The sequence below is a fragment of the Micromesistius poutassou genome (assembly GCF_964030765.1).
Source record: "Micromesistius poutassou genome assembly, chromosome: 17".
NCBI classification, from domain to species: Eukaryota; Metazoa; Chordata; class Actinopteri; order Gadiformes; family Gadidae; genus Micromesistius; species Micromesistius poutassou.
This window is the reverse complement of record NC_140287.1, coordinates 14,379,144-14,399,500: the sequence shown is the minus strand read 5'-3', so window position 1 is coordinate 14,399,500 and position 20,357 is coordinate 14,379,144. Positions and strand designations below refer to the sequence as shown.

The window sequence follows — 20,357 nt, the reverse complement described above, 5'->3', positions numbered from 1 at the left end:
ACCCCTCGTAAACAGTAGAAAAGAAAAACACCGCAGCTCTTTGACTACAGAAATAACTTGCATGCAAAAAAACTATTTGTGTATCAAATACATATTTTTAGGAGTACACATCTAGTAGTATCAGAAAAAAATAAAAACACAACACATCTTTAAAATGAACAAGACTGGTCAAAGAGTGAGAAAAGAACGTCCACCACAACTTTTTTTGATCTGTAACACATGGCGCTCCATGCTGTGTGTGTGTAGGTGTGTGTGTGTGTGTGTGTGTGTGTGTGTGTGTGTGTGCATTGAAACGTTAAATACGATCCTTTTTTTCTTTATATATCTGTTGAGCATTCTGTGTTTCTGTTTTGTAATACAGTATATATATGTATATATATATATACTCATGCAGTCAAGAGCAGGAACATGGCGGCGCAGTCAGTCCTGGTGCCGTGTAGGCCTACGCTGAAGAGGAAACATGAAGATGGAGGATTGAAAAAACCCAAGAAAGAGACATACAATTCAGAACCGGAAGAGCAAAAAGCAAAATAAAACATTTGAAGAAAAAGATAGTAAAAGCACATTTGTTAGGTTAGCTGTGTGCCTCAGTCAAATAGCAACAAATATCAACCATACTCAGACAAAAAAAGAAAAGAAAAGGAGAGTCGAGACTTTCGCAAAAAGGCAAACAACTAACTCATCACCAAGCACTAGCAATAGATAGAAAGCGTGTATGAAAATGTGAATATGGGATTTCCGTCGTTTTTTGTTCTTATCCCCTCCTGTCTTGAGAACCGTCAGAGGCTGAGGGGCCAGGGGTCGGGGGGGGGCACGTCGAGAAGTGGGGATGCTGCCACAAGTCCCCACGGGGTCCACTGCATGTAAATGATGAGTGTGCGTGTGTGTGTGTGGTTCTCATCCATCCACTCCCACCCCCTTTCCTCCCCACCCCCTCTCCCACTGTGCACTCAGGCCACCTCATTCCATCGCCACGCATCCCCCTCGCAAACACTGTGTCGATGTTTGTCGGGTTTGATTTCGCTAAGTAGTTGAACTGAAATGATGGGGCGTCGACCACTCATCTCTGCACGGGCCAATAAAGACGAGAGAGAGAGAGAGAGAGAGAGAGAGACAGCCAGGTGTGTTCATGGATATAAGGGGTGGGGGGGGGGGGGGGGGGGCAGGCGATCGCACTGCCACCGGTGCACAGATAGCGAGAGAGCGTGTGTGAGAGAGAGAGAGAGAGAGAGAGCGAGAGAAAGACAGAAGGAGGTTATTGGTGGTGGGTGAAAGGAGTGTCTTCCGTCTTTTAGTTCAAGACATTGGGAGCGCCCTCGGGACGTCTGGTCTGGACGATCTTCTGCTTTGGCCGCGCCTCGGCCTCCTCCTCAGCCTCGCTCTCGCACACGTGCACCACCACGCTGGGGGTGGACTCGGTGCCCGCGTGCAGCTCGTACTTCTCACCTGCTGGGTGAGAGGGAGGGGCGAGGGGGAGGAGGAGAGGAAGAGGAAGAGGAAGGATAAATGAACATTGGAGTTTATATACACATACTCTTTCGGCGGGTGTAATTGCCGGTTGCGCCGCGGCAGACGACAACATTTCATTAGGCTGAACATAAAAACACCGGGACGCTGTTATGCAACAACGTGCCGCTTCCTGTCGTTGGGCCAATTTGTCGAAACACACAGAGGCGACAGAAAGCGAAAATGACACATCTTGAGGCCTTCCTTTTCATCAGGACGCTGATCACGCTCTTGATTGAAGACATACACAGGCTAGATTGTATCACGGTTGCCATGGCGATGCGAGACGTTGGCAGGCAGCAGTGAGCGAGTCCGACGGGGGCGGGGGGGGCGGGGGGGGGGGGCGCTGTGGGGCTGTGGGGGCCTGTTGCTACCACATGCTCTTGGCTGAGGGAGTCCGTGTGTTGCAAAGCACTTATCAGGTATGGAATGTCACCCCCAGAGTAGGAGACATGAGAAATACACCAACACATTTCCTGATGCCGGACTTCCTGTGCTGATATGGCAGAGAATGGTGAGGTTTTTTCATTTCTTCGGCTATGGACAACCTGAAGAAGTGTGTACTGAGTGAGTGTGTGTGTTTGAGTGTGTGTGAATGTCGTTGTATAATAAAATATGAATGATGTGTTTGTGCTAACAATGCTGTTTTCTATGTAAATATAAATACAACACCGCTTCCGAGGGTGGCTTTGACAGTGGTTATGGTTAGTACATCTCTCGTACAACCGTTCCTGCCTGTGTAGAATTGGAAAACACGTCTGCATCGCAATCTCGCCTACATTTTAATTTGCGAAGTTTGAAGTTAAAAGTAAAAGTTGAAGAGCTTAACATTTAAAAAGCTGATCCTCTTACCCTTAAAAAATGTATAATTTAGCAGCAGTCCTTTAAAGAGCAATGCTAACAAGAACTAGGGACACCGGGTTAAAAGGTTAATTTACAAATGTTCTAGTCTGTGTCTGTATGTAATACCTCTTGGGGTTTAAAGGCTAATATAGCTTTGAGCACACAGGTTTTTTAATGAGTGAGCTCCAAATGAGTTGACTACCAGGTTAATTATCCTCTATAAAATAAAGAATAGCTCTCTCTTTTCCATTTCTCTGTTTTGGTGGTAGGATGATAGTAGCTGTTGTCTTATTATTAGCTGTTGTCTTATCATTATTTAAGAACTATAAGTTGTAGTAAATGACATTTAGAACAGATTGGTACTATCCATCTCCAAGGGGAAATTTAGGAAAATTTAGGAAGATTTGTTCATAGTGGTACTTGTATTGGTTTAGCAATATTTGTATTAATTTAGTTCGCTGTTATGTTATTCTTAGCTTACTCATATTATTGTAATAAAAAGTTACAGATTTGTACTTCAAACAAAAGACATCCTTCAACCAAGTTTGTGTATTCATAATCCATTCTTACTTAACTCCTCTTAATCCCTGATGGCACATCAGGCTACAATTCTATCCACTGCACACGTCAAGTCATATTCCACATCCTGTCCCGTCACTTTGAATCAACAACCACAACCACCACCACCAACACCACCACAACAACAACCACAACAACCACCACCACAACAACAACCAGAACATCAACCACCACAACAAATAACAGAACAACCACCACAACAAAAAACAGAATAACAACCGCAACAACCACCACCACAACGACAACCAGGACATCAACCACCACAACCACCACAACAACCACCAGTAAAAAAAAAGAACATCAACAACAACCAGCACCACCACAAGCACCACCACAACAACAACAACCACAACAACCACCAGTACAAAAACCACAACCCCCCCCCCCCCCCCCCCCCACTACCCCAGGTACCCACCTGGTCCCAGCTTGGCCACCGCACACAGCAGGTCGTAGTTGATGACGGGCGTGGCGTCTTCACTCTGGCTCCACCCCCCGGGGGGGGAGGCGGGCGGAGAGATCAGGAACTGCTTGACGGGCTGGGGGGGCGCCAGGTACGCCTTGTCCACGTCCTCACCTCCATTTTGGACCTGGATCACACAGAGCAGGACCTCTCTGCTCAGTCATATAGCTGAAGACGCTTGTTTCCAAAGCTGATTTCTTTTTTGATAACAGGTCATTGGATCTCAAACACCCTTGCCACACCCCTGTCCTGCCTCACTATGCGGGGCTGTGATGATTGTCCCGATTGGGAATCAGTGCGCACGTTTGAAGGAGTCCATGGAGAGAACAATGCGTACTATGAAGGACACAGAAGGAGAAGAGGATCATAGTGGCTATGGCCCTCTGAGCCCCTAGGGGGCGTGAAGGGGTGAGACAGCTAAGTAGACGAGAATTCATAAACTGTAGATCAGGGGACAGGTCTGGAGAATAACTGGAAAGAAAAGGCTTCAGGCAAACCCTCTTCCAAATGTGGCCATTGAGAAGAGTTACACAGTGTATTGCATTGTTACACAGAATAGAATAACATTATGGTTTTACTCATCACCACATTTCCCATAGATACATTTAAATATTTTATTCCTGACATTGTAAGTGTATATTTTGCGGGATGAGGAGGGAAGGGTCTATTTAGTATACATTATATTTGACCATAGATGCTATAGATATATTATACTTTGTATACCAAAACACTGTTAGTGTGTAAATGGGGGTGGCATTAGCTCAGGAGGTAGAGCGGGTTGGCTGGTAACCGCAAGGTTGCTGTTTCAATCCCCGGCTCCTCCTAGCTGATAATAATAATTACTCCTGACGAGCTGTAGCCCTGCGTGGTTCACTCCGCTGTCGGTGTGTGAATGTGTGCATGAATGGGTGAATGTCAGTCAACACTGTAAAGCGCTTTGGATAAAAGCGCTATATAAATGAGGACCATTTACCATTTGTAAATCAAATACCTTGACCCGTAACGAATTTAATCCGAAGCAATTAAGTGTAAAGAAATTGCTAACCCTATCTATTGTTACATAATCTATTAAAATCTGTATATCTCTATTGTTACATAATGTAATATAATCAAGAAATCAAATAGATACAATTAGATCTCAAGCGATCTATGTAAACCTGTTCACCTCCACCACTAGCTTTGTGGGTGACCTCTGACCTGAGCAAAGAAGAGCTTGAGCTGCTGGCCGTTGAACTCCGTCTCGTGCAGCTCGCTGCGTGCGTGGGCGGCCGCCTCCGGGGTTCCGAAGGTGATGCGAACTCTCCGGAAACTTTTGAACATCTGGAAGGTGGTCTGTGCGTCGTAGCTCCTGAACAAGGCCTCGAAGCGCTCCTGTAAGCAAAGAAGTAGGGCGGCTCGATTATGGAAAAAAATCATAATCTTTTTTCTTTTGGTCAATATTGAAATCACGATTATTCAAACGAGTTCGAAAACATTAAATTCAATTAAATTCAATTTCATTTGTATAGCCCTTAATCACCATTACAGTCTCAAAGGGCTTAACAGGCCAAATATATAAAACATGATGCATTTATTCAGCATTTCTCTCCAAAAAAAACCAAACCTCTCTGACCCAAAAATCGAAATTGCGATCAAAATTTGATTAATTGCACAGCCCTACAAAGAAGATAAGGTTACCATGTCAACGGTGGCCCGCTCCTGAATGACACACGTCGTCTAATGAGAGACATCACATTCACAGTCCCTCTCTTACCGTTGGAAAACAAATATCAACGTGATGGTCAATACTGAATGGGATCGCTGACAGGCAAGAGACACAAAATGATGTTTGAATTCACACACAGTCAAAGTCGCCCGGGAAAGAATCAAGAATAAAGATAGTGCTAAAACGTGTAGCCACAGAGACTTCCGCTGAGAAATCCTAGATAACACTGCACCATGACGGTGAACATTAGATGGTGTTAAAATACTACTTAACAGCATTACATTATCAACACTCCTTTACACAGATTTCAGCTTTATAAATGAGAGCAATGATTTGAATAATGAGGGGGGAAAAGTCACCTCATCCATCTGTAGCCCCATCACCAAATTGCTATACCATCATCCAAGGGGTTTAGTCTTTCAAATGTTGCTGCATTTCCCAGGTGTATTACTTCAGGTAGGTATCTATGATAGGTACTATCAGGTAGAAAATACTTATAAACTCCCATCACTTCACCTTTTTGTCTCTGATACTCAACATTTGATCATATTTATGAATATTACACTACCGAAAATGGCAGATTATACAAAATGGCAGACATATCACAATATCATGCACATTCCAAGCGCCCATCTTGGTTCTTTTTTCCACCTTTTTAATTGGTTGATTTGCACATTTCTGGTCAAGAATGACCAGAATGGCGGCTTGAACTCTTTTTATGGAACTTCAGATCACATGATTAGGAACCCCTCCAATAGCTGCACTGCACTGTTCCTTTTAGAAAGTGGTAGTGTAGTACTTTTCTGTAAACATTTGGTTAGATACAACTTCATTGTTCTCAGCCTCACTTGTAAGTAACTTTAATACATATATTATTTTTGCCTTTATTTAAGTCTCATTGAACTTACAAATTATTTTACAAGAGTACCCTGTATACACTATACACTATACACTATACAAGTAAAAAAAAGTTACATATAAATATATGTTTAATATATAAATAAGGTAAAACAACTCCCCCCACCTCTATTGATTGGCCACTGACCATGCGTGTAGATTTCTAAAAGGGAAATGCTTTTACAGTAACCCCCGTTTGAAAGAATAATTATGTCACCGTAATTGAACACCATAACAACTCCTGGCTCTCTACAGATTAACTTAAGACACTCTTTATCGAAATAACACAACATTTGCCTGAGACACACAACATAGGCATTGTTTGGCCGACATCCAAGTCCACTTAAGTCTTTAGAGAGCAACTGGCAACGCCTTGATGTGATCAAAGAATTTACCCACATGTCATCAAACCAAATGCGTGGGGACTGATTAGCTGGTATAAGTAAACAAGTACACGGGATGTAAGCCCACACAAGCACACATGCAAGAAGATACCCACACACTCATTCATATAAATAGACACACTGAGCAGTGTTTTACTTTAAATTATGTTTTGGCAACATAATGTCAGATTATGGTTTCAGCTGTTTATTTTTACAACACAGATACTCGCACACAGACACGTACACACAAACACACACACGCAGAGACAAGCACAGACACGTACACACACACACACACAGGCTAACTATTACCGTAATGACCCGAATATAAGACGATTTCTTTCGCAGGAAATGTGTCTGAAAAACTGCTTGCACACCGCAACCGTGACGTTGTCAGCAAAAAGCTTATTTCCGTCACTGGACACTGAAGTTCCACGCACATACGAACTCTTGGATTCCGTGATCTCAGCTGAGGTTATTTTCCTCTCCTCTCTGGAAGTTTATGGACAGTAGAGCATCCTGGATGATTTTCTAATATAATGATTCTCTATAATATATAATGAAAAAACTGATTTGATCTTAAAAAATATATTTTACGAGTCTTGAAAAAGGGTGGATGGTCTTCTATTTGGGTCATTACGGTAGTGTGAAACTTAAGTGAGTGCGCTGCTCACTTATTCATGCCCTCTTCTATGAGCACACATCCTAATGGGAGAGGAGGAAGACGAGGGCAGGCGAGGAAGAGGAGGAAAGGCTTTAGGTTACAGTCGCCTGCTCATCTGTCATCAACACTCACTGCCTTTGTTGTTTCTGTGTGGGTGTTTGTGCTTGTGTTTGTGTTGGTGTGTGTGAGTGCGTGTGTGGGAACATGAACAGGGAACATGTGGAAACTGATTAACTGTGACGTGGTAGTTTCAATCTACTTTATACTATTCGATACAAAAACACTGTATAGCATACAGTAAATAGATACTGTATAATATACAGTAGATAACTACTTAACTACTTTGACAAATACTGAACTGGAGGGCATCCAACATAATGCAGCAAACACACAAAAGCACACACACAAACACACACACACACACACACACACACACACACACACACACACACACACACACACACACACACACACACACACGTGTGGCTACAGTCCGTATCCATGTCTATGTAAAGTGAGAAGTGAATAAGTGTGAGCTTGGCAGTATAGGAAGGAGGACAAAACGGAGGACATTAAACCAGTTAAAACGTCCACTTTTTGTGTTACCCCAGGACAGTAACAATTTGGTGTTACTAATTGTCATCAACACTCTCCTCAACAATTGTCATCAACACTCTCACACACACACACACACACACACACACACACACACACACACACACACACACACTCTAGTTTACCTGTACAATATCATCTGTTTTTATCCAGTACTAACTGGTACTAATGAAACAAACATGAAAGAGCCAGTGAACACACAGTTTCAGCTTGAATTCGAACACTAGGAGATTTAAAAAATGGGTTTTAGGAAAGAGGGGTTGTGTTACAGCCATGGTTACGCCCTACGCCAGCTTTGTGATACTGTTTTAGTAGGGATGTTACTAGTAGCCGTAACCTTTTTGTCTCTTTTTGTAACACCACTACTACCACTACTATAAAATAACGCTACTACCGTAGCGTTATTTATATATATACTATATGTTTCCGGGAATCTGGGAATCTCTCTCCGAGAGAGAGAGAGAGAAAGAGAGAGATAGAATAAAAAAACTACATCTAATTAAGTGTGTGGAATTGATCATCTAATCAAAGTCACATTTTGTTCATTTGAAGGTAAGATGGAGAGAAAATGAATAAAATAATGAGAAATAGAGGCGTAGAGAATAAGAAAGAGAAGATACAGACAGCATAAAACGACTGACGGCAGAAGAGCAGAGATGTAACACTAGTTAGCATACCTTTGCCACTCAACTCTTCCCCCTGCTCAACAGATTGCCTCTTGGGTAATGAGGCAGTTATTTTCCTGATGGGAATGGAAAATCTGCCAACACTGTGAAGACGTGACAAGGCTGTCATCAGCATGAGGCCCATTGAGCAGCACACACACACACACACACACACACACACACACACACACACACACACACACACACACACACACACACACACACACGGGCCCCAGCCAAATCACAAGGGAATTATCAGGATAAACAATGAATCTGACATAAAGGAGCCAAGTGGGGCTGAGACACAATCACAAAAAATTAAAAACCGTCCATAAGCGTTATAATTGTGTTGTGGTCACTTTGGAGCAATTGAACGATACAAAAGACGAGTGGGTTATTCGACCGGAAGATTAGGAGGAACAGTTTAGTCTGTCTATCTTTTAGCATTCATGTTGGATGGATGCAAATTCTGGATTCGCATCCCTAAAAACTATGTTATGATATATAATGATAGGAGTTACAGATATTGTCACTCTGTACATATTGTAAAGAACGTGTTCTATTTTGCACAGCACACTTAGTTCTGTTATGTGACGACAAGAATATGTTTGTTCAGTATAAAATGACTGCAGGGCCTTCTCTTTCTGCCTTTTCTCCCTCGCTCTGTCGATGTTTGTTTGTATATCGGCCTCTCTGCCGTCTCTCAATTGAACTGCATTCATGCATTTCAATTATATAACATTTTCAAATTTCTGTGACCACTCAAAGGGCTTACAAACAAAAACACACACAAACCTTGGAAAGTACCAGGTCCCTGTCTCTCTCTCTCACCCGCACGCACGCACGTGCACACACACACACACACGCACGCACGCACGCACGCACACACACACACACACACACACACACACACACACACACACACACACACACACACACACACACACACACACACATTGAGTACTAAGGCATTGTGATATGAGTATAGTATAGTTTTGATGGAATACAAAACTGAAAAATACAGGAAAATAAAGAAAAATACGCTCGTATCACGTTTCTCACAAACAATTCTTAAAATCCAATATCATTTTGTGACCGTGTTCATTCTCTGTGCAGTTGAGAATTACATGCACCTGCTCCCTTTATTTGTTATAATGATCGCACTGAGAAAACGCAGCACATCAGAAAAGAACAAACTGACATTTAATAACAGCCCTTTGATCGATCTGTATGTTGCATGAATGCCTCAAATGTACATAGATAAACTTGTGTACAGCACACACACACACACACACACACACAAACACCAAGGAATACACCCCAACTGACACACAAACTTACACACACATGCCCTTACAAATACACACAACCCCACACACAACCCCCCCCCCCACACACACACACACACACACAATAATTATATAATACAGTGTATTACATCCTATATAATACAGAGTCTATTTTTAGGATTTTTCCAAATCAGATTTCCGTTAGTTCTTTATTGGTTTACGTCATTTTCATGAATAATTCCGTTTGGTTCGGTGTTCCATTGTCCAGTCCTTCCCGGACATTGGGGAGAGGATCATAAGCCTGGCTGCACCTGTGAGGTGTGTGTGGTTCCATCAGCCTGTATAAATAGCTCTGTGCCTACAGTACCACCACTCATGCAACACACTCAAAACAAACACCTTCAGGCTTGGAAAACACACACACACACACACACACACACACACACACACTCATACAGGCACGCACACATGCACACAGACAGACAGACATACACACACACATACACACAAAAACACACACACACACACACACACACACACACACACACACACACACTCTTTTCTTCACTTACAAAGTGGGGACACTAGGGGTAAGGGGTTACATGACATGTGAGGCCCAGGCATTCGATAGTCACCACAGCTGTATGGGATTGGCCGATACAGAGTGCTGCATAATGATGGCATCTCAGCAGAGAAATGCATTCATCAATCAGCAGTTATCATACATTTTATGAAGTTGCAGAAACATTTGTAGATGTATCATGTCTATCATGTATATGTCTGGACTCTGGAGTATCAAAATAAAATTCTAATTCAGATTTCCAGCTTTTTCATCCATCTATCCTGTGAACTGCATTGTCATCCATGCTAAAACCTATCACAATCAACCCAAAGACCCGTGGAATTACCCATTTTCATCCAGGCTGCAACCTAGATGACAATCCACCAAAACCCATGTTGAATTACCTGTTTGGAATTTAGGATGAGAATAAAGAAAGATGAATGTGGTCTAGTCAGATAAAACCAGCTTTTACTTTTCAGTGTAGCCTACTTTTGACATGATTGGCCAGATGTTAGCATACACTCTCTGGGCAGCGTTATTGTCAGTGTGGACTGGACCCTGCAGTGACAGCAAATGCCGCTAGAGGTACAAAGTCTGATACATGCCAGTGCTAGCTGGGCTAGATGCTATTTGAATTAAGTATCTCTGTAATTCTACAACACAAAGACCTCTTTTGACATCACTTCAAAAATGTTGTTTCTCCACACACAGTTTATAATCCACACACAGTTTATAATAGTAGGTCATTTTTATGTTTTGAACATAATTGTTCAAATGTGGTTTGCCTGGTTGTGGCCTAACCATAGTCATAAATTAGTCATAGGTATTCAACCCATTTCCTCAGGTCCCACCACTGCAATCCTCAAGAGTTTTGGATTATGAAAATGATTCTGAATAGCAAATCACCTGAACACGCTGACATGTAGAAATTGTTTTAACAAACCCTGGTGTGCATACAAACAAAGCTGCAATCTTTGAGCACTGAGGCCCCCAGGCTACCAATAGCCTACACACAAAGCTAACTGGTGTCCACAGTTCCTACCAGAGCATGGGGCTAATCTAAGACCAAAGTCTGGAAATGGTATGATAATGGAAATTTGAATATGTATCATAATCTTGGTTTGTGTGTGTGTGCATGTGTGTGTGTGTGTGTGTGTGTGTGTGTGTGTGTGTGTGTGTGTGTGTGTGCGTGCCTGCGTGTGTGCGTGTTTGTGTGTGTCTTTGCGGGATGGTGGTGTGTGGTGATGACAGGATTGTTGCTATCTTGTTAGCTTATTTTTGCAATACAAATACTCAAAATTATGTCAGTCCATCTGTGATTACCGACGCCCGGGGCCATATTTTGCCACCCCCGATGAGCCATGCATGACTGTGCAACACATTAACACACTAACAAAAAACACACACACACACACACACACACACACACACACACACATATACAGACCCAAACAAACACACAGTTAGACAAACAGAGACACGCATGATAGGAGAATGACACAGATGAAGACACTCTGCAGGTAATCCAGCGTCAGTCAGACAGCGTTGCGTAAGAGATGGTGAGGCTTTGCTGGAGGTAAAGTCTCTCTTTACCGCACCGCAGCATATAGAGGCATAGCCTTCTCTCTCTCTCTCTCTCTCTCTAAACCATGCTATGTATCTCTAATTTACTCATCCTTTCATCAAACTATCTCTCTCATCCTCTATCCACCTCTATCTCTCTTTATATCTCTCTCTCTCTTTCTCTCGCTCTTTACTCTTACCTCCATCTCTTTTTGTCTAAACCACTGTCTCTTTACATTGCTTCTCATACCTCTCTCTCTCTCTCTCTCTCTCTCTCTCTCTCTCTCTCTCTCTCTCTCTCGTCAACTTGGTGGTTATGCAGATGCTAGCAATAGTGATGATCAAGCAGTTTACAATGTATTCCTGGCTTTAAGAACAGTTAAGTATGATATGGATCAGACGCTATGTATAGCCGTCTCATCCACCTTTGTATGTTGCTCAATTTGCAAAGAGAAATTAATAAAAACTCTCAAATGATTGCATGAAAACATGTGTGTCTAAGTGTTAGCATCACTAGTCGAGAATATAAGCCTAGTGGGGAAAACGTCAACATCTGTTATGATAGTAACGCATATGATAACATGTCTCACACTTGAATTAACAACAAAGCTTTAGCCTAAAACAAAACCTTGCGTTATTGTCTTATAGTATACACGAGTAATACAGTACACAGTATGTTTACCACATGTCTGGCTGAGTTTCAACAGAGTGGGTGCTTTAAAGTTAACATTGGAGACCCTACACCCACAGATGTGATGAATATTGTGTGTGCGTGTGTGCATGTGTGTGTGCGTGTGTGTGTGCATGTGTGTGTGTGTGTGTGTGTGTCACGCCTTCCACTTCTGCCACCTAGCGGGGGGCCGGTCTCTCAACATCCATTCATCACCCACGCTCTACACACCTGCCGGCGATCTTCCATCAGCACACAGTATTTCAACCCCCGGTTCTCCAGACAATCATTGCTGGAGCGTTGTTTCACACCTAACAGTCAGTACCTTGTCCCTGGCCCCTCCTCATGTCAAGATTGTTTGGTCGTTGTGTTCCATCGCTCATGCTAACAGCCTTGTCCCTGTGTACAGTCTGCCGACCATCCTGTTGCCAAACCCTTGCCTGTCTGACTACCCGCCTGTTGCCGTATGACTACCCACCTGCTATCGAGCCCCTCGCATCATTCCCCGCCTTTACTTATTTGTTGCCCTCTTAATTTACTCTCTGTCAGTCTGGCAGTGTCAGTCTGTCCATGTTGAGTTTGTTTGTGTGTCGTGTGTGTGTGAGTGTTTGTGTGTGTGTGTGTGTGTGTGTGTACCTTCAAGGTTTGTGTGGGCAACCCCCCCGCCCCAAGCCAATTACATTATACAAGAAGCTATGTTGTCATTGCTATGATGCAATTTTTTCCTTTAGTAAGACAATTTCTCACAGCTATTTTCTTGAAGTTTTCAATCCAAATGTTGTCTCATTTCATGCATTAAAAATGCCATTGAGGTGGACATTTTCTGTCCCATTTGAATTCCTCATGGAATATTTATCTCTTTGTAAGGTGACAGGAGAAAACCGGATATTCTGCTACAATATAACATTTTATAGATAAACAAACGTTCTCTTCACAGCTTCTACGGCTTCCACTAAATAGAATCCCCTCGGTCCACTTCTGACCAGCTACCAAGGGAGGACCACCATGCATACCCTACACACACTGTGTAGAATGTTGGTGTATTTGAGTGTCTCTCTGTGTTCACAATAGTGTCTTAGTGTTGGGACAGGCCAGTGCCTCACCAACTGATACCAGGTGTTATTTCCAACAATCCTCCATTTGTTTACGTCCCTACAAGGACGAACCAAACAGGCCGTCTGGGCCATAGCCAGGACCACATACCTTATCAAGGGAGAGACTGCTTCTGTTCTTTTGTTGTTCACGTTTTCTTTCCTATAATACTTGCCCCAAACCTTTGGTTTGGTGAGAAGAGGGATCGACAGCCAACTAGCACGTCTGGAGACTGCTCCTCACCCACCTATACGAAGACTAGACTACCCCACCTAAGTCTGTTCCTGTGCTGTATAACATCCTGGACCCTCTGATCCAACCTGTCAAGTTGTCTTGATTTTCTACTTCAGGAATTACAGTGACGAAAAAATACACAAGGCAGAGTCTATACGAATAGCTTAGAAATACGCTGAAATCTAACAACTGTTTGCTCTGTTTTTTTCTCGACCGACTCCTCATCTAAAATCATAATCGCTGTGACCATGGCTGCAGCTCGTAACCAGACCCCCACAGGCCGGGAGACTGTCCTTTTGTTGTACGTCACTTTAATAGATGCGGTGCCATAACCTTTAGGTTGATACCCGAGCCCTTGTTCCGCTAGAGTTTCAGGGCAACGTGAGCCGCGCGTCCCCGCCTGACTTGTGCACAGACCGGGGGAGCCGAGCACACCTGAGCCTGGCGCTCCGCATCGGGCCTGCTCAACCCTGCCAGAATGTGGATCTGGTTTCCGAGCGGCTCCGAACATGATACCGTCACTGTCTATCTCCATCCTCTGTCCACTACTCCTCAAACTCTCTTGTTCACCCCGACAACCTGGGGAAAGTGTGTTTCGTGTGACATATATGTGTATTTTTACGACAACCGTAACTCCTATTCAAATAGTGATCGTCAGCCTGGCTGATTTCAATGCAGTCTCAGTTTTCATCAAATGTTGAATGAATTAAGAATCATAAAATACAGTAGGTTGTAATTTAATCCACTGATCTTTCAATATGACCAAGAAGAATAAGATATTGTGGACTAGCCAAACCTTCTATATATTACAGCATACACAATGTAAACTTCACACTCATATGCACTTGGAATAAACAATTTATTAACAATTAATTAATTAATTAATTAATTCAGGTTTATACACAGTTAATATTGTAACCACGAACAAAAGGTAACAGAAAACACATTCAGCAGTGTGTGTTGTGTGAAACATTTGGCCTGTGACCATAACTCACAACTTGTTGTCGAAAAGTGTGGTAGTAAAAAAACTAAAACATTGATTTTTCACTGCAGACAATCCAATAGATGAATACGAACAAATGGAACATTGCAGGGCTGTTGTGGCAAATGGGCTAACTACATAATCAATAGCATTCACAATATTAAATGAAGAAATAAATAGTGTTAAGGGGATTGCAGATTGGTGCCCAAATGATCACTAACTACTAAATGAGAGGTCCTGCTTCCTAGCGCTGCTTAAACCCTGCTATAGTTAATAGCAGGGTTTCAGGCGTCTATTTTTTACCTAAATTAAGCCTCTCTTCTACGTTTTGCCAGACAAGAGACATCAAAATGGCAATTACCCACAATGATGATAGTGACAGTAAAAAAGTAAAAAGTAAGTAGCATATCTTTCTCCACTGCAGGCTAAAATAAACATCTTGAAAGGGAAACAAACGACAGAATAGTAGAAACCAACCCATCGTCAGTAAAGACTACAAACAACCCTCAGAGGCCTGAACAAAGCATATCCATGTTCTACTCTTTTCACCGAACTGTAACTAGTAGCAGGTTCATAAAATAACAGCAATTAGAGAGGAAGGAGGGAGGAGGGGGTGGGGCAACAGAAGTAGCCCAGGACGTGATGACTACCCTGGGATAGCTCTGAGAGCAAGCCCTGCTTGCATGGCTGTTGGAAGGGAGTATATTCCTCTCTCTTTGAGGTGTGTTTGTGTCTGTCTCTGTGTCTGCTGAGTCACTGTTGTGGATAGCATATTCTTTGGTGCGACTGGATATCGTTGCTACTACTGTATTTCTGTGTGTGCGTGTGTGTGTGTGTGTGTGTGTGTGTTTATGGGAGGGGAAGATTAAAGGGGACGCCAGCGTAGGCCTGCGTATGGTTTCTATCGGGCAGTTAGAGCTGCATTTAATTTCTGTTGCTGCAGTAACTCAAGCCCTGCTATATCTAAAGGCTTTGTTTTCTTTATGATGTATTCTGATATTTATTGACTCATTGGCAGTCGAACACATCCTAGTCCTTGAGCCCTAGCATTGACAAGCAGATGCTAGGAACATTAAGTGGCTACAGTAAGAATATGGCACAGCCATCCTGCCCTTGTGTTGTGCTATAATGCTTGTATAACCACTATGAAATTCACAGACACGTCCCGCAATGTTATCTCCTGAAGCTGCTTGACTTTGCCGGTAATGATGGGGTTTACATCTGAACTATTGCGCCAGCATTGACAGTCTCTGGATCCGCCTGCGTTCTTGATCTGAGGCTTTCGCATAGAAACAACAAGAACTGACGTATTCACTCAGCCTGAGTTCATCTCTGCAGCCAGACACTACAATTTCCCTCTCGGAAATACAAGAATTAAGGTCACTTAATTGACTTAATGGCACTTTATGAACGCACTCTGGCACTTATGTACACACTTATTGTATGTCTTATTTAGTTATAGTACTTAGTTATGTAGCATCTTATCCTAGCTATCTTTGTTGTATACGGGGAATGGGTTAACATAGCGATTGTTAGTGCTTTGCACTTGGTTCTATGGACAACCTTATTCTACCGACAGCGATATATTGTTTCACTTTCTTATGACAAATGTACTTAATGGAATTCGCTTTGGATAAAAGTGTCTGCAAAAAGCCCATGTTTTCAGTGAATCTTGGAAGTGTGAAATTCAACACAAACACCGCCTCTTTTTCATGCGCAAAGTTATTAGCTTCTACTGTAACTTCTAATCCAACCATAGAACAAGAGACACCCATGGCTCCTGTTTCAGTGCAAACATTTTCTGGAGCATTTTCTCTTTGTTCTTACGCACACATCGTCTTCACACTCACAATTAAAAGCCAAACTTGTCTTTCATTCATGTGCTCCTTAATGTTTGCTCGGTGAAGCATACACTAATCTGCCCATGTTACGTCTATAAATAACACCCCACCGCATCTCACATCAGTTGGAGCAGAGAAAATTAAACTTTACATCCTAAGACCTAGGGCTGCCCCCTAATAGTCGACCAAACGTGAGTCGATGAGAAGAGTCTCAGTCTCATTAAAAGTATGATCACAATAAGGATTATAATAAGGTTGTATCTATGCAAGGCTGGCAGGGAGTTGAACACAGCACACCACGTGTGTCCTGCTTTAATCTGGGCTCTCTATCTCTCTCGCCCCCCACACATGTGTGCGTGTGTGTGTGTGTATGTGTGTATGTGTGTGTGTGTGTGTGTGTGTGTGTGTGTGTGTGTGTGTGTGTGTGTGTGTGTGTGTGTGTGTGTGCCAGGAAGCCCAGGATTAGCTCTGTTCTTTGTGCCATTCAGTCTGTCTCCTCCTTTGATTCTGCTTCTTCTTCTTCTGCTGATTCTCTGTGGTCGCAACCCGTCCTCTGATAAGAGTCTGCCTGACAGAGCCTTTCTGATCAGAACAACAGGGCCGGGGATGGGGAAGACCAGCTGATCTGGGATCTCTATACATACGAGGTTTGCTGCCGTCTAAACCAGGTCAAGCTGATTACTATCGCTGAGGTGAAGCTGATTGTTTTTCTACACAACGTCACCAATCTGACCATACCTTTTCATTATGTATTGACCCAATGGATTCACTCGTTCATTGGCTCCATGAGTGGATTATCATCCATTAACTCTAGGAATTGAATTGTGGCAGTTGAAGAGAGCGAATGCACAATACTTTGGTATTTGTGGAAATACTACTGATTGTTGAAAAAACTGTTGACTGCAGAAAATACCAGTCCAAAATACTCATGATTGTACCCTTGATATGTTCAAAGAAATCAACACCCCATGTTCTCATTGTTGTTGCCAGGACCCTGAAGATGTTGATTTTGCTCAAGCTCAATCCTAACCCTCTGATCACATGACCAATAATATGATAGATAAGAGCGGCCATCCCATGATTACAGGAACCAGTGAAGAGTGCTAGACTGGTCTGCCTCACCTGGGCTGGTCTCCACTGGATGTGCTGTCATTAGACCCAGCCACACAGCTAGAGTTGTGTCTATGTGTTTATGCATTGAATTAGACACTATATTTAAATGCATCATTGCATGCAGGACAGACATGCTCTTGCAAGCATGTGTGTGTGTGTGTGTGTGTGTGTGTGTGTGTGTGTGTGTGTGTGTGTGTGTGTGTGTGTGTGTGTGTGTGTGTGTGTGTGTGTGTGTGTGTGTCTCTCTCTCTCTCTCTCTCTCTCTCTCTCTCTCTCTCTCTCTCTCTCACTCTCTCACTCCTCGTCCATCAACCAGAAACCTGGAGAGAGAATCTGAACAGTTTTAATTGATTGCCACAACACCTGCTTGGCCTTTTAAGAAGCCGCACTGGCACGTTCCTGTGCTTTAGGTGGGGCGCTAGAACACAAACACGCATTGGACGCCAAAGCTGCCCAATATACAATAGTCCCCCACAGCTGTCAAGATACCCAAACCTGCTACATCCTATCCTGGCGCATCACATCGATGATAGCAATGACAGATAATAAGTGGAAAGAAAACAAGGAGAGCTTGGTAGCTAGGGGGAAAGAACGCTTCACCACTGCGTCTAAAACTGCCCCCATCGGCCTTTGCGTCCTGCATTGGCAAATGATCCCAATCGCATGGACGTCATTCAGCTATGGAACTTACGCAGGAACAACTTAAAGCGAGCATAACATGATTACAACGATTGCTGCCATTGCCAAGCTACAATACGTCTTTGTTGTGCTACATGTATGCCCTCGCCAGCAGCGTCCAATGTTGTCCACCAGTCTCCCACGCGATGCTACAAACGCATGTCAGTCATTGAAAGCACAACTGAGGACATCAGTGTGTCGGTTCGAGAGCTGCATTCTGATGAGCTGCGGCTCCCATTGATAAAAACCCGCGGCGTCGGAAAGGGCTGCATTCAACGTCACCCAAGACGTGCGTGCACACTTATAGATGGGCATGTGCAGTCAGGGAAACAAAAGCGGTCGGTCCCGAGCAATAAGTATACCGAACAACATAAACAGACCGAACACATTAGTACATTAGAATTAGTACCATTTTGAACGTAAAGGTGCATGATGGGGAAACGGTACCTGCATTTTGTCGGACGTAAACACCTCTGTATCTACCTCGCAGGCGATGATGGTCACCATCTCCAGTTTCATATTTATAGATGGCATTCCCTTTCGTGGCTAGGGGGGGAAATAAAAAATAAAAGGAAATAAAAACCCGTGCTTTTTGTCTTCTTCGTGTCGTCAGAGTGTACAATTTTAGCTGGGTGCTTCTTTTCCCCCCGCGTTTCAATGTAAGTCCTCAAGTCGACTCGTTTTCCTAACGACGTGCACTGTGTCCGTGGTGCGTCCTCACTGCGTTAGTGCGCGGTGGAAAGTGATGCTGCAGCAGCACCGGTGATACAGTGGGCGGCACCAAAGTTCGGTCTCTCTTCACCCCTCTCTCCTCCCTCTCTCTCTCTCACTTACCCCCCTCCCCTCCTCATCCTCTCCAGGAGCAGTGTTGCCAGATTGGGGAAGATTTCCCGCCCAATCTGGCAACACTGGCTGCGGTGCCAGATTGGACGGGAATCTGGTCCAATCTGGCAACGCTGTCCGTGAGTTGAAGCGCATCAACCCCAGCGCGCACGTTGGCTCCACATTGACGTCATCGCCTCCCTCACGCTCGTTCTGTTTTTCATTTTTTTTACGCCACTATAGTTCTTGGGCAATGTGCACTGCAGATATTACAGTCCGGTTTATACTGCTTTTTCGTTTTGCGTCGATGTCAACATGAACTAAACCTCAATGGGTGACCGGGCGTTGACACTAATCCAGCACCAAAATGACGGACTTTGTTATATCATGTCACCAAGGAGCCCACACAAACATTGTATTATGCAAAGGAATGACCCGACGTGAGCCCAGGTTATTCGTCTATTATCGCAGCTCCCCCATACACCTTTAGACGTTGAGAGTTGCCTTTATTTACAACATAACCAAGGCCCGTAAATAACAACCGACAATTATCCCGCGGACATAAGTGCCTCGGTGGTGCCAGCGTCGCTCCAGCCAAGCCCACCTGTCATTGAGGTGCAACCCCCTCATCGACCACATTCATAATGACAGCGGTAAAGCAGAACCAGGAGGGCGCTCAAAGTCCAAATAGTTTGATAGTTCCATGCGTCGGACCTGTCCCAGGAGCCCTTGAGGCAAGCCGGGTCACGGGCGACCACGGCCATGATCGCCACAATATATATGCCAGAAATCCAATCTGCTAAATAACTCTTATTTAACAATTTGGGATATTTGTGAAGCTCTGATCTGGGGTACCCCAAATGTACCCCAAACTAGAAACCCGACCTTTACTACGTTGTAGGATCATCATCAGCTAAAAACAATTCCATATACATCTGATCCACTGGTTTAATGAATTGTGTTGGTACTGGTCTGTTTATGTCCAGTTCCTGAAGTAGCCCTATTCACCAGCCTCTAGGTATAGAATGCCTCTAAGCCTGAGACGATAACCAAGATGACACGCTCAAACTGCAGGACTTATTTGACTGCATATTATAATCTTTACTCCTCTCTCCTCTCTCCTCTTCTCCCTCTCTCTCTCTCTCTCTCTCTCTCTCTCTCTCTCTCTCTCTCTCTCTCTCTCTCTCTCTCTCT

At 43.6% G+C, this 20,357-nt stretch overlaps 1 protein-coding gene across 1 annotated transcript; it reads right to left on the bottom strand.

The window, feature by feature from the left end:
* Nucleotides 1-1,291: 1,291 nt before the first annotated feature.
* Nucleotides 1,292-18,914, bottom strand: rcan3 (regulator of calcineurin 3; the record flags this gene model as incomplete). The annotated part of the gene is made up of 4 exons (XM_084481914.1): nt 18,789-18,914; nt 4,586-4,759; nt 3,344-3,515; nt 1,292-1,449 (listed from the first exon to the last, which is right to left on the bottom strand). Exons 1-4 carry the CDS (start codon nt 18,873-18,875, stop codon nt 1,292-1,294), a joined length of 591 nt encoding a protein of 196 aa, XP_084338040.1. The 5' UTR covers nt 18,876-18,914.
* Between the last annotated feature and the right edge of the window lie 1,443 nt (nt 18,915-20,357).